The 25790-nt window shown below is 40.9% G+C and overlaps 1 protein-coding gene across 1 annotated transcript; it reads left to right on the top strand.

Moving 5' to 3' along the window:
- The first annotated feature begins 5933 nt into the window (after positions 1–5933).
- On the top strand, positions 5934–6599 carry LOC138088716 (ATP synthase subunit C lysine N-methyltransferase-like). Its single transcript, XM_068984052.1, has 2 exons — positions 5934–6377; positions 6426–6599. Exons 1-2 carry the CDS (start codon positions 5934–5936, stop codon positions 6597–6599), a joined length of 618 nt encoding a protein of 205 aa, XP_068840153.1.
- The last annotated feature ends 19191 nt before the right edge of the window (positions 6600–25790 follow it).

The raw sequence follows: 25790 nt of genomic DNA, 5'->3' as shown, positions 1-25790 counted from the left end.
TATAAATGGGGTGTTAAAGTCCCCCACTATTTTTGTAGTGCTGTCAATTTCTTCCTATAAGTTCACTAGCTTTTATCTGTTTTGGTGTTCCTATATTAGGTTCATATATATGTATAAGTGTTATATCTTCTTTCTGGATTGACTCATCATCATTATGCAATGCCCTCCTTTGACTTTTATTACAGTCTTTGTTTTAAGGTCTATCATGTCTGATATAAATAAATCTCTGGCAGTTTTTTCCCCCTTTCCATTGTCATGGAATCTCTTTGTCCATTCCTTCACATTCAGTTGAGTGTGGCTTTCCTTCTGAAGTGAGTCTCCCACAGGCAACATATAGATGGGTTTTATTTTCTTATTCATTTAGCTACTTTATGTCTTAACTGGAGAATTTATTGCATTTACATTTAAAGTAATTATTGACAGACATGTGCTTACTGCCATTTTGTTAATCTTTTCTGGCCATTTTTTGTATTTCTTCTCTGTTCCTTTCTTCTCTTTCTTTCTTCCCTTGGGATTTGAGTGCTCTTCCTAATATGTTTAGTTTGCTTTCTCATTTTTTGTGTGTTTTTACTATACATTTTTGATTTATGGCCACTGTCGGGTTCACCTATAATATTTTATGTATATCATGGTCTGTTGTAAGTTGATAACTTAAATTTGAACATGTTCTATAACTTTATACATTTTTACTTCCCCCACCAGATTTTGTATTTTTGACATCACCTTTTATATGTTTTCATTTAATGCATCACTTAATTATTGTAGTTTCAGTTCACTTTAGTAATTTTGTCTCTTAACCTTCGTACTTCCCTTATAAGTGATTAATCCATTACATTTACTATATAATTACCTTTTCTGGTAAGATTTTTTACTTTAGTATGTCATTTATTATTTATTAGTACTGTTTCTTTTTAGTTTGGGAAAGGAGTATGTCAAAGCTGTATACTGTCACCCTGTTTATTTAACTTATATGCAGAGAACATCATGAGAAATGCCAGGCTGGATAAAAGCGCAAGCTGGAATCAAGATTGCCAGGAGAAATATCAATAAACTCAGATATGCAGATGACAGCACCCTTATGGCAGAAAGCAAAGAGGAACTAAAGAGCCTCTTGATGAAAGTAAAAGAGGAGAGTGGAAAATCTGGCTTAAAACTCAACATTCAAAAAACTAAGATCATGCATCTTGTCCCATCACTTCATGGCTAATAGATGGGGAAACAATGGAAATAGTGACAGACTTTATTTTCTTGGGCTACAAAATCACTGAGGACTATGACTGTAGCCATGAATGCTTGCTCCCTGGAAGAAAAACTATGGCAAATCTAGACAGCATATTAAAAAGAAGAGACATTACTTTGCCAACAAAGGCCCATCTAGTCAAAGCTTTAGTTTTTTCAGTAAGCATGTTTGGTTGTGAGAGTTGTATCATAAAGAAGGCTGAACACCAGAGAACTGATGCTTTTGAACTGTGATATTGGAGAAGACTCTTGAGAAACGCTTGGACAGCAAGGACATCCAACAAGTCAATCCTGAAGGAAATTAATCCTGAATATTCACTGTAAGGACTGATGCTGAAGCTGAAACTCCAATACATTGGCCACCTGATGCAAGGAGCCAACTCATTAGGAAAGTCCCTGATACTAGGAAAGATTGAAGGCAGGAGGAGAAGGGGACAGCAGAGCACGAGATGGTTGGATGGCATCACCAACTCAATGGACATGAGTTTGAGCAAGCTCCAGGAGATGGTGAAGGACAGGGAGGCCTGGCATGCTGCAGTCCGTGGGCTCACAAATAAGTCAGGTATGACTTTTTAGTTAAAAGAAGTCCCTTTAACATTTCTTGTTTAGTGATGATGAACTTCTTTAGGTTTTCCTTATATGGAAAATTATTAATCTCTCCTTAAATTATGAAAGATAACTTGCCAGATAGAAAATTCTTGGTTAAGGTCCCCCCCACCCCGACTTTTGACCACTTAAAATATTTCATGACACTCCCTTTTGGCCTACAAAGTTTCTTCTAGAAAATATGCTGATAGTCTTATGGAGTTTCCCTTGTTCATAACAAAGCATTTTTCTTTTGCTGCTTTTAAGATTCTCTCATTATCTTTATTTCTTTTCATTTTCATTATAATATGTCTTAGTCTGTCTCTGTGGGTTCAAGTTATTTGGAACTCTCTGGGGTCCCTAGACCTGGATGTCTATTTCCTTCCCAAGATTATGGTGTGGGGCTAGACCATTTTTTTATTCAAATGTTTTATGGCCCTCTCTCTTCTTTGCTATTCTGGACCACTATAAGGTAAATGCTAGTCTGCTTGATGTTGTCCCAAAGGTTCCTTAGAGTGCCTTTACTTTTTTAAATTCTTTTTTTCTTTTCTGCTCTAAGTTCCATTACTTTGTCTTCCAGTTCAGTGATCTATTCTTCCACTCTTCCGGTCTGCTGTTGAATCCCTCTGTTGTATTTTTCAGTTCAGTAATTGTATTCTTCCACTCTGTAACTTCTATTTGGTATTTTCTTATGTTTTCTGTCTCTTTGTTGAAATTCTCACTGTGATCCATCCATTCTTCCATTCCAAGTTCGGTGAACATCCCTATGACCAATATTTTGAATCCTTTATCAGCTAAATTGCTGATCTCCATGTTATAAAGATTTTTTTCCTGAAGTTTTGCCTTGTTCTTTCATTCAAGACTTATTCCTGTATTTCCTTATTTTGCCTGACTCTCTGTACTTGTTTCTATGTATTAGGCAAATCAGCTACTTCTGCCAATCTTGAAGGAGTGGCCTTGGGTTAAAGTCCCATGGTGCTCAGAAGTACAACCTACCCTAGCCACCAGAGCTGGGTGCTCAAGGGGCATCCCCGGTGTGGTCTGGGCATGCCTACTTTCTGTGGCATGGGTGTGGGCATGCAGGGTGCTCTCACCTAGCTCAGCTATGACATAGCTGTGGCATTGGCATGCTTGGGGGTACTCAGCAGATGCACTTCCCAGCACTAGCACATTAGAAAAAGAGTTACAAAGTGGCTCCTATCAGCACTTGCATTAGTAGGTAGAATAATATCACAAGTGATACCCACCTGTGTCTCTGTCCCAGAGAGAGTCACGACAGGTCCCTGTCTGTACAGCTGATGCTTTAGGATTAGTAAGTGAGGCTTCTTCATGTATGGTTCAGACACTTTTCAAACCGGTTTTCTTACTCTGGATCCCAGGGTGACTGAATCTGTGCATGACCCCTTTAAGAATGGATTCTTCTTTCCCTACAAAACTATGGTCTTCCTGACATAATTCCCATTGTTTTTCAATCCCATTTGAAGACTTCTTCTCTCCTATTGCAGGACATGAGATTTGGGGGTTCCTAATGTGGAACATGAACCCCTCACTCCTTAGGGAAAAATTCTATTTTTCTTTTTTAGATACCTCTCCATTTTGGATCACTGCTCCTAGAGCAAGGTGTGTGTGTGTGTGTGTGTGACTGTGTCTCTGCTTCTCCTATCCATCTCAATGCTTCCCTTTTATCCCTTGTTATAGAGGCTCTGTTCAACCAATTTGCAGGTCTATTTCAGAGGAAACTACTCCATGTATTTTTGCAGATTCAGTGGGTCTGACAGAGGAGGTGAGCTCAAGATCTTCCTACACTGCTATCTTGAGCCAGGAACTCTCAAGGAGATGAAATCTTAAAGGATCAATAGATGCCTACTAAGAGAACAAACAAGTATAGTACATTTGGGGCAGAAGAAACAATAGATATCATGACAGAAAGGTCAAATAGAATATTTCAGGAACTAAACTTGCTAGTTTAGTTCTGGAACTCGTTTGCTTGGTGAATATATATATATAGCTATTTATTTATTTATTTGGCTGCTCTAGGTCTTGGTTGTAGCATGCAGGATCTTTGATCTTCATCGCAGCATGCAGGATCTTTAGTTGCAGCGTGTAAGCTCTTAGTTGTGGCATATGACCAGTTCCCTAGTCAGGATTGAACCTATGCCCCTGCATTTCAAGCACAAGAGTCTTAGCCACTGGAACACCAGAGAAGTTCCTCACTTGGTAAATATTTGTTTCTGACTTTTCTACCATGAGCCCTGAACTGACCTCAGCACATAAATAGCACAGAGCAAGACCAGGTCCCTGTCCTGGGTAGCTTACATGCTTGTGGAGATGTGTGTATGTGAAAGTCACTCAGTCATGTCTGACTCTTTGAGACCCCATGGACTATACAGTCCACATAATTCTCCAGGCCGGAATACTGGAGTGGATAGCCTTTCCCTTCTCCAGGGGATCTTCCCAACCCAGGGATCAAACCCAGGTCTCCTGCATTTCAGGTGGATTCTTTACCAGCTGAGCCACCAGGGAAGCCCAAGAATACTGGAGTGGGTAGCCTATCCCTTCTCCAGGGGATCTTCCCAACCCAGGAATCAAACCAGGGTCTCCTGCATTGCAGGTGGATTCTTTACCAACTGAGCTTGTGGGGAGACAGATACTAAATATGTTTACAAGAATAAACAAGATAATTTCAGCTGGAACTGTCATTTTCAAAATTATAAAAGATGGCAAAGTATGCTAGAGGAAGGGAGGGGTTGTTTTAGAGGCTGGTCGAGACTGAGGAGTGAGAAAAGTCTTATCTGAAAGGGTAAATTTTGACTCAGGCAAGGTGAGAGTGAAGAGATAAGACTGATGAGTGGTACATTAGAAAAGGACTGGATGAGGGAGTAGAAGTTTCAGTAACTGAGTAGATGGTGATACTTTCTAAAATGCAATTAGGACCATAGGGGAGGAGATGAGTAGGGGATCTTGAAAATCTTGGAGTCTGGACTTTAATTCTGCCTGTTAAGCAAATGAGTGACATGGAGAAGGAAAAAGCAACCTACCCCAGTACTCTTGCTTGGAAGATTCCATGGATGGAGGAGTTTCATAAGCTACAGTCCATGGGGTCACAAAGAGTCATACATGACTGAGTGACTTCACTTTCTTTCTTTCTATAGTTTCTTTTGGAAAAGAAAATGGCAACCCACTCCAGTGTTCTTGCCTGCAGAATCCCATGGACAGAGGGGCCTGGTGGGCTGCAGTCTCTGGGGTTGCAAAGAGTCAGATACAACTAAGCAACTAACACACACGCACACACACAAGCAAATGAGCGACGAGGTTATGGACAAGAACAACTTTTTAGGTGTGTCTTCAGAAAGATGGTTCTGACATTTATTGAAAGATAGATTGAATGGATTTGATAAATATGCATAAATATGCACAACTGTAACAGAGGTTTCAGAAGACAGTACTTACATATGTAATTGTGGTATGTTCTGTTTTCTGCTTTATCCTATTACATTTTTTAGTGATGATGATCAACTCAATAAACTGATTTCAGGACCATCTAATGGGTTGCACCCCATGGTTTGAAAAACACTGGATTAAGATATAGTCGGCACTAGAAATGCCATGAGGTATCTTTCCTTTTATTTTCTGGTATGCGGCACAATAGTTGGGATGCCCAATAAGACTTGAGTAGCAGGACAAGTTCCTTGTTTTTTACATGAATGTCTTTTTAAAAAGTATCCATTTGGAGGGGGCGGTCCTAAGAATAGGCATAGGAATAGGACAGGGAGATCACTTTCTCCCCCACAAGTTCATCAAAAGAACATTTAAACGCTGAGTAAATTCCACAAAACAACTTCTGAATCCTGGCAGAGGACATCAGGCACCCAGAAAAGCAGCCCATTGTCTTCGAAAGGAGGAAGGAAATAATAAAAAAGACAAGAAAAGAGACAAAAGAGGTAGGGACAGAGCTCCATCCTGAGAAGGGAGTCTTAAAAAGAGAAAAGTTTCCAAACACCAGGAAACACTCTCACTGCCGAGTCTGTGGTGAGCCTTGGAAGCACAGAGGGCAACATAACAGGGAGGAAAAATAAGTAAATAATTAAAACCCACAGGGAAATCTCGCAATGGATGGAGGAGGCGGGACACACCTAGCAACACTTGAAGAAGGATGGCCGCCAGAATGCGTTCCACTTGCATGTCTTGAAGCCAGCAGTTTGAAGAAAAGCAGCTGGGGGGTCTTATTTACTGGCATTGTTGGGGGGACGCTGGTGGCTCTGTATGCTGTGCCCACACCATTTATAACACCAGCCCTCCGAAGAATTTGTTTGCCTTTTGTACCTGCAACTACGAAACAGATCGAAAATGTTGTGAAAATGTTGCGATGCAGGAGCGGACCCCTGGTGGACATTGGTAGTGGTGACGGACGTATTGTGATCGCAGCTGCAAAGGAAGGGTTCACAGCTGTGGGTTATGAGTTGAACCCCTGGCTCATCTGGTACTCCAGGTACCGCGCTTGGAGGGAAGGGGTGCAGGCATCGGCCAGATTTTACATCTCAGACTTGTGGAAGGTCACCTTTTTGCAGTACTCAAATGTTGTTATCTTTGGTGTGCCCCAGATGATGGCGCAGCTGGAGGAGAAGCTTGAGCTCGAGCTTCAGGATGACGCGCGGGTCATTGCTTGCCGGTTCCCCTTCCCGCACTGGACCCCGGCGCAGGTCACAGGGGAGGGGATAGACACCGTGTGGGCCTACGACGCGCGCTCTTTCAGGGCAGGAGGTGGGAGGCCCTGAAGACCCGTGCACTTCCCGTTGGTCGTTCCCGTACAGCCTCTACCAGAGTTTTCTGAGGTGTTGGCGTCTTTGATCTTCTAGGGACTTAAGGCTGTGTCTTCAGCAAAGATTATGTTTTTCACTGCTGTGGAATGAGAAGTGACAATTACTTTCCCTGACTTTTGGAGAAAATAAGCAGAAGTTGAGGCCAGCAGGTAGATGAAAAGCCCTTTTTGCGGTGTACGCCAACAACTGTGCTCACCACTCTTCATGCACTTGGCCGTGAGAAGATTCAAGTAGGCTGTGCTCACGTTGATGGCTGGGAAAGACGTTAGCAGCTCTGCACGTTGTGAAGGATATGATTTGACGCCACAGATGACAAGAAATAATTTTTAAAGGGGGAATGTATTGTAAATGCTTGCTGTTTCCTATAACTTTATTCATACTTTAGATTTATCACTCTTTTTTTTCCTTTCTTTCTGTACTTCAGGACAAGATTAATTTTCTAAAGGTTTGGAGAAGTGTTATATTTTATAACACTTTTTTTGGAATAACTTGTTCCAAGGCTATTGGATTACTGTATTTTGTCAATCTAAGATCTATATGTATGTGTAAATCTGTGTACATACATACACATTTTAACATCTCTGAATTGTGACATACCTTCCAGTTGATGGTGTTTTGTAACTTAATTGGCAGAGTGGCGCTTCAGGGCACAGTTGTATGTTAGCCACTGTTGGCAGTCTCAGATTTGATGAACTGTGGTGGAATAGTTGGTATGATTCGGTAGTGAAATAAACCATCCTGAGCTTTGGTAAGGCAAAAGTAAATAAATAAATAAAATAAAACCCACAGATTAAGAGCCCAGTGGTAACTCCCCCAGTGGAGAAGCAGCACAGATGTCTGCACCTGCCACTAGCAAGCGGGGGCTGGTCAGGCAGGCACGGGCTGCATTGCTTAGAGTAAGGATCAGGCCTGATAGCCCCAAGGACAATCTGAGCGAACTAACTTGGGCTAGCAAACCAGACTCTAGGATAGCTGCCACGCGAAAAGCCCTAAGACACCACCAGACGGGCACACAGAACAAAGGACTGAACGGAGATAGCCAGCTGCAGACCATCCCCCTCCAGTGACAGGCAGCCAAAGCCAGAAGGGGGCAATTGCAGCCCCAGAGAGACATTATCTACCAAACTGCAAGCAGGCTTCTTTGCTAACTAAGACTTCCTGGGGTTCTGGACAGTCAACATCTGCCTGAGAAGGTGCACCGGTTGTACACCCAGAAAACTGAGCGGCAGGGATGGGGAAGGCGATAAGTTGCAGTGACCACGCTCACCAAACACCTCATCACCTGAGCTGTTCGGACCTGGGAAGGGCACAAAACGCAGGCCCCACCAAGTCTGCACCTCTGAGGACTACCCGAGTGCCTGAACCTGAGCAGCTTAGACATGGGAGGTGCATGCAGCCCAGGGCCAGCCTTGGACGGTTCCCGGGGGAGCAACCTAGAGCCTGAGCAGTGTGGGCAGGGAGGGTGCACACGCCGTGAGCGGGGGCAGACCCAGTGTGGCTGAGGCACTGTGAACACACGCCAGTGGGATTTGTTTGCAGTGTCCCTCCCTTCCCACAGTGCGACTGAACAAGAGAGCCTAAAAAAAGTGTCCACCACCATGTCCTTTGTGTCAGAGCAGAAATCAGACACTGAAAAGACCAGCAAACAGAAGAAGCTAACACAGAGGGAACCACCTTGGAAGTGACAGGTGCAATAGATTAAAACCCTGTAGTTAGTACCGACTACATAGGAAGGGGCCTATAGATCTTGAGAAATATAAGCTGGACCAAGGAACTATCCGAAAATGAACTGACCCCACAATACCCACAACAACAACAGAGAAAGTCCTAGATATACTTTTACGATTTTTACGATCATTCTTTTTTTTTTTTTAATTTTTAAGTCCTCTATTACTCTTTTAATTTTCACTTTTCTAACCTACTATTACTTTGAAAAAAAAATACCATATTTTTTAAAAGCAAACTTCATATATATATATTTTTATAATTTTTGTGATTTTGTTTTCTTTTCTTTCTTCTTTTCTTTAATATTGTATTTTTGAAATTCCAAACTCTACTCCTGATTTTTAATCTTTGCTTTTTGGCATTTGTTATAAATTTTGTACCTTTAAGAACCCAATCTTCAGTACCCATTTTTACTTGGGAGTGAGATTACTGGCTTGACTGCTCTCTCCCCCTTGAGACTCTCCTTTTTCTCCACCAGGTCGCCTGTGTCTCCTCCTTATCCCCTCTCTTCTCTACCCAACTCTGTGAACCTCTGTGTGTTCCAGACAGTGGAGAACACTTAGGGAACCGATTACTGGCTGGATCTGTCTCTCTCCTTTTGATTTCCCGTTTTATCCTCCTGGCCACCTCTGTCTCCTTCCTCCCTCTTCTCTTCTCTGTATAACTCCATGAACATCTCTGAGCGGTCCAGTTGTGGAGTGCACATAAAAAAGTGATTATTGGCTAGCTTGCTCTCTCCTCTTTTGATTCCACCTCATCTCGGGTCACCTCTAACTCCCTCCTCCCTCTTCTCTTCTCCATATAACTCTGTGAACCTCTCTGGGTGTCCCTCACTATGGAGAAACTTTCCATCTTTAACCTACATGTTTTATCAATGGTGCTGTATAGAAGGAGAAATCTTGAGACTACTGTAAAAATAAGACTGAAAACCAGAAGCAGGAGGCTTAAGTCCAAACCCTGAGAACACTAGAGAACTCCTGACTCCAGGGAACATTAACTGACAGGAGCTCATTAAACGCCTCCATACCTACACTGAAACCGAGCACCACCCAAGGGCCAACAAATTCCAGAGCAAGACATACCACGCAAATTCTCCAGCCACACAGGAACACAGCCCTGAGCTCCAATATACAGGCTGCCCAAAGTTACTCCAAAACCATTGACATCTCATAACTCATTACTGGATAATTCATTGCACTCCAGAGAGAAGAAATCCAGCTCCACCCACCAGAACACCGACACAAGCTTCCCTAACCAAGAAACCTTGACAAGCTACCTGTACAACCCCACCCACAGTGAGGAATCTCCACAATAAAGAGAACTCCACAAACTGCCAGAATACAGAAAGAACACCCCAAACTCAGCAATATAAACAAGATGAAGAGACAGAGGAATACCCAACAAGTAAAGGAACAGGAGAAATGCTCACCAAACCAAACAAAAGAGGAAGAGATAGGGAATCTACCTGAGAAATAATTCCAAATAATGATAGTGAAAATGATCCAAAATCTTGAAAACAAAATGGAATCACAGATAAATAGCCTGGAGACAAGGATTGAGAAGTTGCAAGAAAGTTTAACAAGGACCTAGAAGAAATAAAAAAGAGTCAATATATAATGAATAATGCAATAAATGAGATCAGAAACACTCTGGAGGCAACAAATAGTAGAATAACAGAGGTAGAAGATAGGGTTAGTGAATTAGATGACAGAATGGTAGAAATAAATGAATCAGAGAGGAAAAAAGAAAAACAAATTAAAAGAAATGAGGACAATGTCAGAGACCTCCAGGACAATATTAAATGCTCCAACATTCAAATCATAGGAGTCCCAGAAGAAGAAGACAAAAAGAAAGACCATGAGAAAATCCTTGAGGAGATAATAGTTGAAAACTTGCCTAAAATGGGGAAGGAAATAATCACCCAAGTCCAAGAAACCCAGAGAGTCCCAAACAGGATAAACCCAAGACAAAACATCCCAAGACACATATTAATCAAATTAACAAAGATCAAACACAAAGAACAAATATTAAAAGCAGCAAGGGAAAAACAACAAATAACACACAAGGGGATTCCCATAAGGATAACAGCTGATCTTTCTAGAGAAACTCTTCAGGCCAGGAGGGAATGGCAGGACATACTTAAAGTGATGAAAGAAAATAACCTACAGCCCAGATTACTGTACCCAGCAAGGATCTCATTCAAATATGAAGGAGAAATCAAAAGCTTTACAGACAAGCAAAAGCTGAGAGAATTCAGCACCACCAAACCAGCTCTCCAACAAATGCTAAAGGATCTTCTCTAGACAGGAAACAAAAAAAAGGTGTATAAACTCAAACCCAAAACAAAAGGATAAATGACAATGAGATCATACTTATCAATAATTACCTTAAATGTAAATGGGTTGAATGCCCCAACCAAAAGACAAAGATTGGCTGAATGGATACAAAAACAAGACCTCTATATGTTGTCTACAAGAGACCCACCTCAAAACAGGGGACACATACAGACTGAAAGTGAAGGGCTGGATAAAGATCTTCCATGCAAATAGAGACCAAAAGAAAGCAGGAGTAGCAATACTCATATCAGATAAAATAGACTTTAAAACAAAGGCTGTGAAAAGAGACAAAGAAGGCCACTACATAATGATCAAAGGATCAATCCAAGAAGAAGATATAACAATTATAAATATATATGCACCCAACATAGGAGCACTGTAATATGTAAGACAAATGCTAACAAGTATGACAGGGGAAATTAACAATAACACAATAATAGTGGGAGACTTTAATACCCCACTCACACCTATGGATAGATCAACTAAACAGAAAATTAACAAGGAAACACAAACTTTAAGTGATTCAATAGACCAGTTAGACCTAATTGATATCTATAGGACATTTCACCCCAAAACAATGAATTTCACCTCTTTCTCAAGCACACACGGAACCTTCTCCAGGATAGATCACTTCCTGGGCCATAAATCTAGCCTTGGTAAATTCAAAAAAGTTGAAATTATTCCAAGCATCTTTTCAGACCACAATGCAGTAAGACTAGATCTCAATTACAGGAGAAAAACTATTAAAAATTCCAACATATGGAGGCTGAACAACATGCTGCTGAATAAGCAACAAATCACAAAAGAAATCAAAATATGCATAGAAATGAATGAAAATGCAACAACCCAAAACCTGTGGGACACTGTAAAAGCAGTGCTAAGGGGAAAGTTCATAGCAATACAGGCATATCTCAAGAAGCAAGAAAAAAGTCAAACAAATAACCTAACTCTACACCTAAAGCAACTAGAAAAGGAAGAAATGAAGAACCCCAGGGTTAGTAGAAGGAAAGATTTCTTAAAAATTAGGGCAGAAATAAATGCAAAAGAAACAAAAGAGACCATAGCAAAAATCAACAAAGCCAAAAAAAGCTGGTTCTTTGAAAGGATAAATAAAATTGACAAACCATTAGCCAGACTCATCAAGAAACAAAGGGAGGAAAATCAAATCAATAAAATTAGAAATGAAAATGGAGAGATCACTACAGACAACACAGAAATACAAAGGATCATAAGAGACTACTATCAGCAATTATATGCCAATAAAATGGACAATGTGGAAGAAATGGACAAATTCTTAGAAAAGTACAACTTTCCAAAACTGAACCAGGAAGAAATAGAAAATCTTAACAGACCCATCACAACCATGGGAATTGAAACTGTAATCAGAAATCTTCCAGCAAACAGAAGTCCAGGTTCAGATGGCTTCACAGCTGAATTCTACAAAAAATTTAGAGAAGAGCTAACATCTATCCTACTCAAACTCTTCCAGAAAATGGCAGAGGAAGATAAACTTCCAAACTCATTCTATGAGGCCACCATCACCCTAATACCAAAACCTGACAAAGATGCCACAAAAAAAGAAAACTACAGGCCAGTATCATTGATGAACATAGATGCAAAAATCCTTAACAAAATTCTAGCAATCAAAATCCAACAACACATTAAAAAGATCATACACCATGACCAAATGGGCTTTATACCAGGGATACAAGGATTCTTCAATATCTGCAAATCAATGTAATACACCACATTAACAAATTGAAAAATAAAAGCCATGTGATTATCTCAATAGATGCAGAGAAAGCCTTTGACAAAATTCAACATCGATTCATGATAAAAACTCTCCAGAAAGCAGGAATAGAAGGAACATACCTCAAAATGATAACAGCTATATATAACAAACCCACAACGAACATTATCCTAAATGGTGAAAAATTGAAAGCATTTCCCCTAAAGTCAGGAACAAGACAAGGGTGCCCACTTTCACCACTACTATTGAACATGGCTTTGGGAGTTTTGGCCACAGCAATCAGAGCAGAAAAAGAAATAAAAGGAATCCAAGTTGGAAAAGAAGAAGTAAAACTCCCACTTTGCAGATGACATGATCCTCTACATAGAAAACCCTAAAGACTCCACCAGAAAATTACTAGAGCTAATCAATGAATATAGTAAAGTTGCAGGATATAAAATCAACACACAGAAATCCCTTGCATTCCTATACACTAATAATGAGAAAATAGAAAGAGAAATTAAGGAAACAATTCCATTCACCATTGCAATGAAAAGAATAAAATACTTAGGAATATACCTACCTAAAGAAACTAAAGACCTATACATAGAAAACTATAAAACACTGGTGAAAGAAATCAAAGAGGACACTAATAGATGGAGAAATATACCATGTTCATGGATCAGAAGAATCAATATAGTGAAAATGAGTATACTACTCAAAGCAATCTATAGATTCAATGCAATCCCTATCAAGCTACCAGCCATATTTTTCACAGAGCTAGAACAAATAATTTCACAATCTGTATGGAAATACAAAAAACCTCGAATAGCCAAAGCAATCTTGAGAAAGAAGAATGGAACTGGGGGAATCAACCTGCCTGACTTCAGGCTCTACTACAAAGCCACAGTCATCAAGACAGTATGGTACTGGCACAAAGACAGAAATATAGATCAATGGAACAAAATAGAAAGCTCAGAGATAAATCCACGCACCTATGGACACCTTATCTTCAACAAAGGAGGCAAGAATATACAATGGTTTAAAGACAAACTCTTTAACAAGTGATGCTGGGAAAACTGGTCAACCATTTGTAAAAGAATGAAACTAGAACACTTTGTAACACCATACACAAAAATAAACTCAAAATGAATTAAAGATCTAAACATAATACCAGAAACTATAAAACTCCTAGAGGAGAACATAGGCAAAACAATCTCCGACATAAATCACAGCAGGATCCTCTATGACCCACCTCCCAGAATACTGGAAATAAAAGCAAAAATAAACAAATGGGATCTAATTAAAATTAAAATCTTCTGCACAACAAAGAACACTATAAGCAAGGTGAAAAGACTGCCTTCAGAATGGGAGAAAATAATAGCAAATGAAGCAACTGACAAACAACTAATCTCAAAAACATACAAGCAATTCCTGCAGCTCAATTCCAGAAAAATAAATGACCTAATCAAAAAATGGGCCAAAGAACTAAATAGACATTTCTCCAAAGAAGACATAAAGATGGCTAACAAACACATGAAAAGATGCACAACATCACTCATTATCAGAGAAATGCAAATCAAAACCACAATGAGGTACCATTTTATGCCAGTCAGAATGGCTGCGATCCAAAAGTCTACAAACAATAAATGGTGGAGAGGGTGTGGAGAAAAGGGAACCCTCCTACACTGTTGGTGGGAATGCAAACTAGTACAGCCACTATGGAGAACAGTGTGGAGATTCCTTAAAAAACTGGAAATAGAAAACTGCCTTATGACCCAGCAATCCCACCACTGGGCACACACACCAAGGAAACCAGAATTGAAAGAGACACGTGTACCCCAATGTTCATCGCAGCACTGTTTATAATAGCCAGGACATGGAAGCAACCTAGATGTCCATCAGCAGATGAATGGATAAGAAAGCTGTGGTACATATACATAATGGAGTATTACTCAGCCATTAAAAAGAATACATTTGAATCCGTTCTAATGAGGTAGATGAAACTACAGCTGATTACACAGAGTGAAGTAAGCCAGAAAGAAAAACACCAATACATTATACTAAGGCATATATATGGAATTTAGAAAGATGGTAACAATAACCCTGTATGTGAGACAGCAAAAGAGACACAGATGTATAGAACAGTCTTTTGGACCCTGTGGGAGAAGGAGAAGATGAGATAATTTGGGAGAATGGCATTGAAACTTGTATAATATCATATGTGAAACGAATTGACAGTCCAGATTTGATACATGATACTGGATGCTTGTGGCTGGTGCACTGAGACGACCTGGAGGAATGGTACAGGGAGGGAGGAGGGAGGGTTTCAGGATGGGGAACACATGTATACCTGTGGTGGATTCATGCTGATGTATGGCAAAATCAATACAATGTTGTAAAAAAAAAATTTATATTTAAAAAAATAAAAATAATAAAAAAATTTTAAAGTATCCATTTGAAGTGACACGGCCATTAACTTATAACATTAAAGATGCCACAAGTCCCACATTTAATTACATTATAGCTTAAAACAAAGAAGTGAAGTGAAGTCACTCAGTTGTGTCCAACTCTTTGTGACCCTGTGGACTGTAGCCCACCAGGCTCCCACTTCCATGGGATTCTCCAGGCAAGAACACTGGAGTGGGTTGCCATTTCCTTCTCCAGGGGATCTTCCCAACCCAGGGATCAAACCCAGGTCTCCCACATTGCAGGCTGACACTTTAACCTCTGAGCCACCAGGGAAACCTTAAAACAAAGAAGAAGAGGCACTTTAAAAACTGGCTTCCAAATGGTATCTAGGTTTAAGTTTTCTTCCATCTCTCTTGTCTTTAAAAATAAAAGACCCAAAATTCCTAAGGGCACATACCAGTTGTGTGAGGTTGCCACAGGTTAGCCACAGTGAGAGTCTGAAATTTATCATAGAAATCTGTCTGAAAGGTGATTAATAATCAGAGAGTTGCTAAAACTAGGACCTCCAGTTTTGGGTTATGTTACTTTTACTATAAAGAAATTTTTCCACAATCAAAGTGCTAGTTTTAATCCACGTATTTTGATTCTATACTTGTAATCATAGCCTAATCATATGTAGCAAGCCCCACGATGAAAGTCATTTCTCTCTGAAATCCCTCCCAAATAAATGTGTTCTTGTCATGGACCATTAATACAAGAATGTGTTATTTAACACAAACCCCATCCCCACCCCAAGTCTTTCAGCATGTTACTTTTGCTTCCTCCGAAATATTAATATGGGCATTTCCATGTCCCCAAGATGACAGAGGATGAGATGGCTGGATGGCATCACTGACTCGATGGACGTGAGTCTGAGTGAACTCCGGGAGTTGGTGATGGTCAGGGAGGGCTGGTGTGCTGCAATTCATGGGGTCCCAAAGAGTCGGACACGACTGAGCAACTGAACTGAACTGAACTGAATGTCCCCAAGAAAGAGAAAAGTCAACTCCACTCCACCGTATATGTGCCTCCGATACATATTGCTACATCTGTTACCTTGTGAGTCCTCAGTTTGTGGAACCTAATACACGTCCTGAGCCTCTTCTTCTACTTCCAAATAACTTCACATTCTGGTCCCTCAGCATATTTTTCTACATACTATAATTTCCTTTTCTAACAGTTGTTCCCAAAGGCATACCAGAACCACCTGAATGGCTTGGGGTTCTGATTCAGGAGATTTTAGATAGGCATGAGAATCTACATTTCTAACAAGCTCCTGGGTGCCACTGGTGCTACTGGCCAAGAAAGACTGCTCATAAAAGAAATGTTCTCAGCTCCATTAAGCTACTTTTCCTTTTCACAGCTAACATTGGCTGTAGCATTTGCAGAATAAATTTTTAAAATAATTATCAGTTGAACTCATAAGACTTGCAGGAACTTTCAAGCTCATGGAAGAAAAAAAACTGCACTAATTTCTTTACTGGATATATGTTAAAGAAATTTACTTGAAATTAAATGAAGTAAAGGAACTCAAGCCTTCCCTTCTATACTATTATCACCTATTAAATAGAAAATGTGTCCCTGAATTACATGTTATCTTTTATCAGTATATATAGAAAGATCCTTGATTATGAAATCATCCTTTCTCTTTTATGAAAGAACCCTTAAATAAACATCCTTTAATGTTGCATCCCACAAAATTTTATGTATATTCACTAGCTTCCACACTCTGGGAAAATGTTTTGTCTGCACTAGATGGCAGTGTAATCCTGAAATTCGAAACCTAAACTAAGGCATCAGACTAGGATCTAATTTCCAGTCTTAAAGGAGACAACTTTTGATTTTAAGCAAACATCCCATTCTTGGTTATTTTCTAAATATATGCAGTGGAGTATTATAATTGATTCCATTTTGGAGTTGCTGTCAGAGTAAATGTACAAATACAATGCACGCTGATTGTTCAGAAAGTCTATTGAAGGACAAAGACACTAAGTAAACACTAAGTAAACTAAATTTAATTCTGCCCCAAAAGGTGAGTCATCTGCTCTCTCCACCTCTCACCACCACCAAATTGAGCCTTATCATTAAGCAACTCATCCTCAAGGTTAACAGTGTGGGTTATAGAGCAAACTACTTAGGTTCAAATCTCACCACTAACCTCTTTAAGCTGGGAAACCCTGAAGATGTCATTAATCTCCCTGTAACTCAGCTTTCCCATGTGTAAACATGAATAATAAAAGCATCTACCTAATAGATATATTATAAGAGTTAAACTAGAGTTTAACAGGGTGACTGGAACACAATAAATTTCAGCCATAAATGTTTTTGTTGCTGTAACTCACTCTCCTCGACTTATTTCTCTCACTCAGTCCCACTCTGCTGGGACAAGTGATGGCTCATTGAGATCACCTTAGAAAAGCTTTCCTTGTGTGGGTTGTGTGGTTGTGCTAGAAACTAAAAACTCCTAGATGATATACCACTGGTGGAAAATCCACCCACGATGATCAAAGTAAACCCATCGAAAGCCCCCTCTTCCCTTCCATATGCACATTTTTGACTGTTGCTACACTTTTATGATTCTTCCTCCTACAAAATTGCTCTTAATGAGCTCCATAAGGTCACTTGAGCATCAGTAAAACCTTCTCTTTCATAAAGCACCGTGGTTTTTCAAGAATATTTATCATCATAATATCCTTTGTATCTCAAGGCAATCCAACAAGACAGATGTGACCGCCCTGTTCTCCTGCTGAATAAATGGGTGAAGGTGGAAGGGAACTGCCTAAGTTCGTGGTGACAACAGAGGTACCCCAGTCTATTGATTGAATCTTGAGCAGATACAAAGAAAAGGCAATGTCATCCATCACCATAAAACAGTGAAACTGCTGCTTACTCTCTCTCTCCTTACCCTCTCTCTATATATTTGGTTTCTTCATTTTAGGTAATATGTGATTACTATAGAAAAGGCCTTCCCTGATGGCTCAGGTGGTAAAGAATCTGCCTGCAATGCGGGAGACCCAGGTTCAATCCCTGGGTAGGGAAGATCCCCTAGAGGAGGGCATGGCAACCCACTCTAGTGTTCTTGCCTGGAGAATCCCCATGGACAGAGGAGCCTGGCCGACAACAGTCCATGGGGTTGCAAAGAGTTGGACATGACTGAGCAACTAAGCACAACACACATAGAAAAGTAGAAAATAGAGATAGAGAAAGAAAAAAAGGGGGGAAATCACTCATTGAGACAACTCACTATTACCATTTAGAATGTTTTTTCCAGTTCCTCTTCTATGTGCAAGTTGTGGTCATATTCTACACAGCTTCATGATTTCCGTAAACGCACGTTGCAAAGAACTTACACACTTTCTTTCCCAAAATTTAAATGCAAGGATGAGTCATGTACAGAATAGAAAGCAAAGTCCAGTTTAAGAACTCAGCCCTGAAGTCAAGATTACAGCTTTTAATTCTAACTGCAGTAACCTCGAAAGAGAAAATAACTGTAGAGAAAGGAACCTTTGAGTAACTGGGGCAGACTCTTCCAGCAGTCCACAGTTTTTTGAAAGACATTCCTTTTCTCACTCAAAGCCACATGGGACCTTAAAAGCACAACCAACTGACTAACCGCAAAGCAGCAGAGGCGTGGCAGACATTCCGGAGGCACCAAGGGCCACCACGGGGGAGCCCTGCCTCTTGCTTTCCCTGCATTTCAAATACCCTTGGAGCCACCACTGATGCCAGGAATAGCAATGGCAACTGACACGTGGGCAGGTGATAAAGAGTCTTTGTCCTCGAGGGCTGACCTTAGAGCCCCCACAAGCTGAAAGGGCTCTAGTAATAGAGCACTCAGGGATTCCAGGCAGAGGTCCGTCCAGGATGGACCAGCAGGACTTCTGGGCGGAGAGTACACGATGCTGACAGAGGCTAAGAGGGGGACCACTGGTGTCACCCCAGTCTGTCTCCATGAAAGGCTTCTCCGAGGCTTCCAGGGCTTTTTCTAAAAGTGCAATATAAAGAGGGAGTGGGAGAAGAGATCCCTCTGCTATGCCAGGAACTGCTTCATGCTTGAAAATGTGTTATCCTCAGTCTATGCAGCTCACCATTATCGCCATTTTATAAGTGAGGTGAGGCTCAAAGACGTTAGAAATCTTGCTAAAGGACACTCCAGATGAGATGCCAAAACTAGGCTTGGGTTTATCTGACACCAGAGCCAATGTCCATCCTATACTTTGTTGTTTCTGAGTCCACACACACACACTCACACACATGAGCAATGATCTTAAGTACATTTTTCACCTTACTGTGCATCTAATCCTACACAATTATTTTCCTTTCTTCACAAACCCCAAGCTTCCATGGTAGTGTAATTACGTCCCAGTTTCACTCATTTGTTCACATTTTAAAAGTATAAAAGTATGGTCTATATAGGAAATATTAAAACGTGAATAAATAAACCCCCAAGCTAAAAACCCCTTCAAGAGGTGATAAAATTTGTCCTTGTACAGACCACAAATTTGGTGCCCTCCCTGAGCAAACTGTGTCCAAAGATTTGTTTCATGGGTGCTTTTGCTGAAACTACAAAAAGTGGTAGTAAAGATCTTTTCTATATTTTCAAGTGGTTCTATTCATATCAAAATTTGTCTCTAATTTTATGCTCTCACAGATTAGGGACTTGATTATTTACAATCTCTCTTTCTTTATGACCTCCTGAAGCCAGCCTTGTATATTCATCACCAGTCAACACTTCAGACAACAGCATATTTAAATCACAGTGCTGAGTACTAAAGAAACCTTCAGAGCCAAATAATGCCTTATCTGTCCTCAAAGAAGAAGGACACACACACACCCTAAAACTGAAGCACACTTTAGCCTTAAAGGAACCCTCAATGAAGATAAGTAGAACCACAAAGTGCTCTACAGACGGAAAGGCAAAAGTAATGGATACTTTCCAGAAAGATTCTAGAACATTTCACAGACAAAGTGACACTTTAACTTGACCTTGAGTAATGAATCAGATTTTATAGGCAGACAAGGCTATAAGGAGTGACAAGGCAATGGGAATAAGGGGGACAGAACCTCAGAGGCATTGTGATGAGAGGCATGTATTGAATTATGTCAAAGCGTAACTTCACCTTTTTTAACTTTTACATTACAGTACAGTCAATTAGCGCAGAAGGCAATGGCACTCCACTCCAGTACTCTTGCCTGGAAAATCCCATGGACAGAGGAGCCTGGTAGGCTGCAATCCATGGGATCGCTAAGAGTTGGTCACGACTGAGTGACTTCACTTTCACTTTTCATTTTCATGCATTGGAGAAGGAAATGGCAACCCACTCCAGTGTTCTTGGCCTGGAGAATCCCAGGGACGGGGAGCCTGATGAGCTGCCATCTATGGGGTCGCACAGAGTTGGACATGACTGCAGCAGCAGCAGCATAGTCAATTAGGGCTTCCCTGGTAGCTCAACTGCAATGCAGGAGACCCCAGTCTCCTGGGTCAATCCCTGGGTCAGAAAGTTCTGCTAGAGAAGGGATAAGCTACTCACCCCAGTATTCTTGGGCTTCCCTGGTGCTTCAGATGGTAAAGAATCTGCCTGCAGTGCTGGAGACCTGGGTTCGATCCTGGGTTGGGAAAATCCCCTGCAGGAGGGCATGGAAACCCACTCCAGTATTCTTGCCTCGAGAATCCCCAGGGACAGAGGAGCCTGGTGGGCTACTAGCTATGGGGTCGCCAAGAGTCAGACACAACCGAGCAACTAAGCACAGCACATAGTAATGACAGTTTCAGGTATACATGTATACATATAAAAAATGACTTCACTTTTTGAAATATGCTTTGTGTGTCATTATGGACTTAGGGGTTAGGAAAACTAATTTACACATTTAGTAAATAAATAAATAAGGACTCTAACAGTGTTTATGACTCTTATTAGGCTGCTGATCACATTCATATTTTGTCACTGGAAAACAAATCAGCAATCCATTTGCTTCCAGGGAGAAGGCAGAAGTAAGACCTTTGATCCTAGGCTGGCACAGCTACAGGAGAAACTTAACTGTTGTCTGCAAAGCCCTCTCAGTTTGAGAATTCTATCAAGACATGAGGACCACCAGGTGCCTGATACCAGGAGCCAGGGTAAAGGAAGCATGATGCCTTCCCTAGGACACACAAGGTATTTGCTGCCACTTCAATTGCAAGTTATTTTTTCCCTTTAGTATCAGTATTAGACTACAAAGCCTGCCTGTAGTCAGGCAGTCTGCCTGAAGTCAGAGGCTAGGAAGGGTCAATGGCATAACCAGTTAGCAATGCCATCATTTCCTTGGGGAAAAGCTTATCAGTAAATAAAGATCTACATGACTTTTTAAAAGGGCTTCCCTGATACTCAGTTGGGAAAGAATTCACTTGCAATGCAGGACACCCCAGTTCAATTTCTGGGTCAGGAAGATCCCCTGGAGAACAGATAGGCTACCCACTCCAGTATTCTTGGGCTTCCCTGGTGGCTCAGCTGGTAAAGAATCTGCCTGTAATGCAGGAGACCTGCATTCAATCCCTAGGTTGGAAAGATCCCATGGAGAAGGGAGAGGCTACCCACTCCAGTATTCTGGCCTGGAGAATTCCATGGACTGTATAGTCCATGGGGTCCCAAAGAGTTGGACACGACTGAGAGACGTTCTCTTTCACTTACTTTAAAAAAATAACAGCCTAAAAGAATCCTGGTACATGCTAAGTGATGGCTTCAGGCTGAAAGAGTGAAGGCACATGGCCAAGAACACCAGACGTGTTGTGTGTAGGGAGGAGATTTGAAACTGAAGTTGCTATGAACAGTGAAATGCGTTCTGGAGTGTAGCTCAAAAGGGAGGTCGGGAAAATGCAGCGTAGCAGGAGCAACCCAAGTGGAAATCAGTATGCCCATGGCGGATTTCCTGAAACCTATTCTGTCAAGTAGAACAAAACAGCAAAGAAACAATAAAAGAATAAATGACCTAGAAATACTGGCCTCTTCCAGCAGAACTTGCTACAGAGGGCTGGTTTCAGAAGCACAAGTGGAGAAATTGCAGCCCTATAAGGCTTTCATCACCATAGATATTCTTATAAGCTTTGTTATCTGACAGGACGCTGTTGAAAGTCAGAAGAACGTGTAAAACATTATTACAAGAATAACAAGAGTAACCACCAGAAATCTGTCTCGTGGTACAATACTTGGGAAATGTCATTTGGCTACAGATTTGTACTATAATAAAGTTGTCCATAAATACACACTATAAACACAGAAAGCAAGAAATAAATAACTTTGATGTCGTATCCAGAGGCTCAATGACAGCTCCTTGGTGTGTTATTGAGAGCAGTTATTTTACAAGAAAAAGAAAAGCCACCAAGTAAGGTGACCCTCACTGGACTATAAATAATCATAAAATTTTTTTAAAAAGAAATTGAAAGATTATAAAAAGCCTCAGGGTTTTGCTGTTTTGCCTACAAAGCCCTATCACTCTGTCACTCATGTGTCCAGAGTCACTGGCAACAAATTCAACTGTAATTTGTATACTAGCCATTCATGTGCCACCTTTAAAAATAAATTTTACTTAAAAATAAATAAAATAAGTACCATTGTTTTATCAAGTGAAAAATAGTGAAAGCAATTTTAATACAAGACTTTCCCCTGCATGGATATATCTTCCCTCTGAGCACCCTTCAGAGTCCCTGCCAAGTAAGCCCACCCACCTACATGAAGCTCCTTCTACCCTAAACACTAGCCAAGTGTTCTGCTCTCCTTTTTTTTTTTTTTTGAGCATTTTTTAAATTGAAATATAGTTGATTTACAATGTTGTGTTAATTTCTGCTGTACAACAAAGTGATTCCATTATATATATATATATATATGTGTGTACATATATATATACAACTATATATACTTTTAAAAATATTCTTTTCCATTATACTTTATCACAGGATATTGAATATATTTCCCTGTGCTGTACAGTAGGATCTTGCTGTTTATCCATTCTATATATATAGTTTGCATCTGCTAATCCCCAACTCCCAGTTCATCCCTCTCCCACACCCCTGCTCAGTAACCAAAGTCTATTCTCTACCTCTGTGAGCCTGGTTCTGTTTCATAGGTAGGTTAATTGTGTCGTATTTTAGATTCCACACGTGAGTAACATCACAAGGCATTTGTCTTTCTCTTTCTGGATTACTTCACTTAGCGTGATAATCTCTAGTTGCGTCCATGGCATTACTGCATTCTTCACCATGGCTGAGTAATAGTCCATTGTGTTTATGCATCACATCTTTTTTATCCATTCATCTGTCACTGGACATTTAGGCTGTTTCTGTGTTCTGCATTCTGATTGCTCATGGGAAAAGCTATTTGCAATGAATAATGTCACACTCCATTCCCCAGGCAGGAGGGTATAGTGGAAAAGGCAGAGGCACCTAAAATCAGGAGACTTAGACTTGCTACCCCCTTGTTCCACCAGTAATGTCCTTCACTGGTCTTGAAACCACAGAGGTGGCTTCATTTTCTGTCCAGTAAGGACCCCCTCAGGGGTTCACTGTGAGACCCAAGCTCATCCAGGCAGGAGAGTGTCAAGTGCCCTACAAAGGTAAACCAATTATCATTTCAGAAATATTTAGGAAGCACCTATGATATGTAGGACCACAGTTTTAAACACTGCATAGTAATCATGACTGAAGAAGGCAAACTCCCAACTTAAAAAAAAAAAGAACCTTAAAATGGAGCAGAGAAGTGAAGACTATATACCTGACCCAGTACAAATATTAATAGTAAGTTCCCTAAGCAATACCCCATGACTTTAACTCAGTTTGACCAACATCCATGATATAAGCTCTTGAGATACAAAAGTAAGCACTGTGGGTCTCTGTCATCTGTTTGGCAGGACAGGCAGGCACACAGTGACACTGCCAGTATAAGCAAATGTTGATAAAGTTCATAAAGAAAGAGCTTACTGGGCATGGATTAGGTCTGGGCAGACAGGCAGACTGAAAGGCTTAAGCCTAGATGCCCATGGGTAAAGTCTGACAGAAGATGGCAGAGCATTGTTGCTAAAGATTGGTTTTTTTTTTTTTCCAGAAAAAGTGAAAAGGCTCAGATGTGGACTTGGACCGACCAGGGTAGCAAGGCAGGCGGATGCTGGGGGAGAGTGGAGGTGACTATGGAGGCTCAGCTGCCCTGGGAAAGCATGAGGGCGGGTTTGCATTGCCTGACCACTGAGGGGAGGGAAGAGAATGGTGTCAAGACAGTCAGGGAATCAGGGATGGAGAAGCTAAGATGGTGGTTCCAGGATGATAGGATCTACTCAACAGATTTCTTGTTTGCTTCTTTTATAAATAATAACTTTAGGACTTCCTGTTGGTCCACTGGTTAAGAATCTGCCTGCCAAAGCAGGTGCCATGGGTTCGATCCCTGGTCTGGGAAGATCCCACATGCTGTGGGGCAACGAAGCCCTTGCACCACAACTAGTGAAGCCCCCCTTGCTCTGCAACAAGAGAAGTCCCCGCTAACTGCAATTAGAGAAAGCTCGTAGCCAGCAACCAAAACCCAGGGCAGCCAAAAATAAATAAACTTTTTAAAATGATAATAACTTTAAAATAGCAAGTGTGTGGTGTCTGCTACATGCTGAGCACTCTTCTTTTTATCTGTATTAACGTATTTAATCTCACAATAACAGAGAGGAGGACACAGTTGTCCCCTCCGTAGAGACGAGAAAAGTCTGACCATAATTGTGGGCTGAGAAGGAGGAGGCAGAATCCAGAGAAAGAGCAGAGATGCTATCTGAACTCAAAAGAGGGGTTGCTCAGGGATTAGGGGTGATCAGTATTCTCCTCTCCACAGTTTTCAACTCCTAGCTTCTGTACCGTAGGCATTATGATCTTTGAAATCAGAAAACTAAACAGTACAAAAATAGGCAATCATGTTACTGATTTATATTGTCTTTAATTAGTCTTTATGTCTTCTATGTAAAAATAAGCTTTCCAAGAAAGTTAAAATCCTGAGAGTAGGAATGGTGTCTTATTTCTCCTTTTCCCCCACCATCTACACCTGGTGTGTGTGTGTGTGTGTGTGTTTGAAAGGGGACAAAATTAAACCCAACCAAACTCAGACCATTGTTAATATAGCCTCAGATTTAGCTCTCTGCAAGCTGACGACCCTATGTCTTTTCGGATGGGTTAGCATAGGGTTTTTCTAAAGATAAAAATCATGTTGGTGAAGGGTTTCAGTGCCTTTAGGGCATGCTTTAACCCTTTTTCCTTCCCTTTTTCATTAGCCCATCTCCCACCACCACCACTTAAGGACGTAGAACACAGCCACATCCCTCTGGGACCACCAGGTAGCATGTGTCTCCTGCTCTTGGCTCTCCTGTGTTAGAGATTCACAACTTTGCCCTGTAATATCACCTGGATATCTAAGGAATAATCTGATTACACCATCATACTGGTTTACTTGTCATTTTCATAAGCTAAGTTATTAATTAATTTGAACTTTTACATTCACTCTTAATGTAACTTTCCTTCAAATTATTGATTTAAAAAATTTTGTTGTTATTGATGATTGCCGGGAGCCAGCACGGGAGATCCCACCCATGGCAAAGGTCATGAGGAAGAGCCCTGACTGGCAAAGGCGGGTCAGGACTCGAGGGACTCCCCGACCCCACCCATGACAGGGTCATGTGGGCAAGATCAAGACTCAAGAGGTCCCCTAGATCTGCTTGAGCATTTACCCCTGAAACCAAAATCTGTCTGTTATACTACACTCTCCTGACATTAACAGGGGCTATCCCCGACCACCTTTCTCTGGAAAAATTAACTTAGAGCTCCAGTTAATAGTCTCCTGCATATAAAAGGAGTGTCTTAGGTCAAACCTCTCTGCTGGCAGACTAGCTTGTGTGACAGGATTATCCACA

Source organism: Capricornis sumatraensis, chromosome 11 (assembly GCF_032405125.1).
Source record: "Capricornis sumatraensis isolate serow.1 chromosome 11, serow.2, whole genome shotgun sequence".
Lineage (NCBI taxonomy): Eukaryota > Metazoa > Chordata > Mammalia > Artiodactyla > Bovidae > Capricornis > Capricornis sumatraensis.
This window is presented reverse-complemented; position numbering and strand designations above follow the sequence as displayed.

Coding starts and splice junctions, on each gene's coding strand:
- LOC138088716 (XM_068984052.1), top strand. CDS start 5,934: ATGGATGGAGGAGGCGGGACACACCTAGCAACACTTGAAGAAGGATGG. Junction 6,378..6,425: donor ACATCTCAGACTTGTGGAAG/GTCACCTTTTTG, acceptor GGTGTGCCCCAG/ATGATGGCGCAGCTGGAGGA.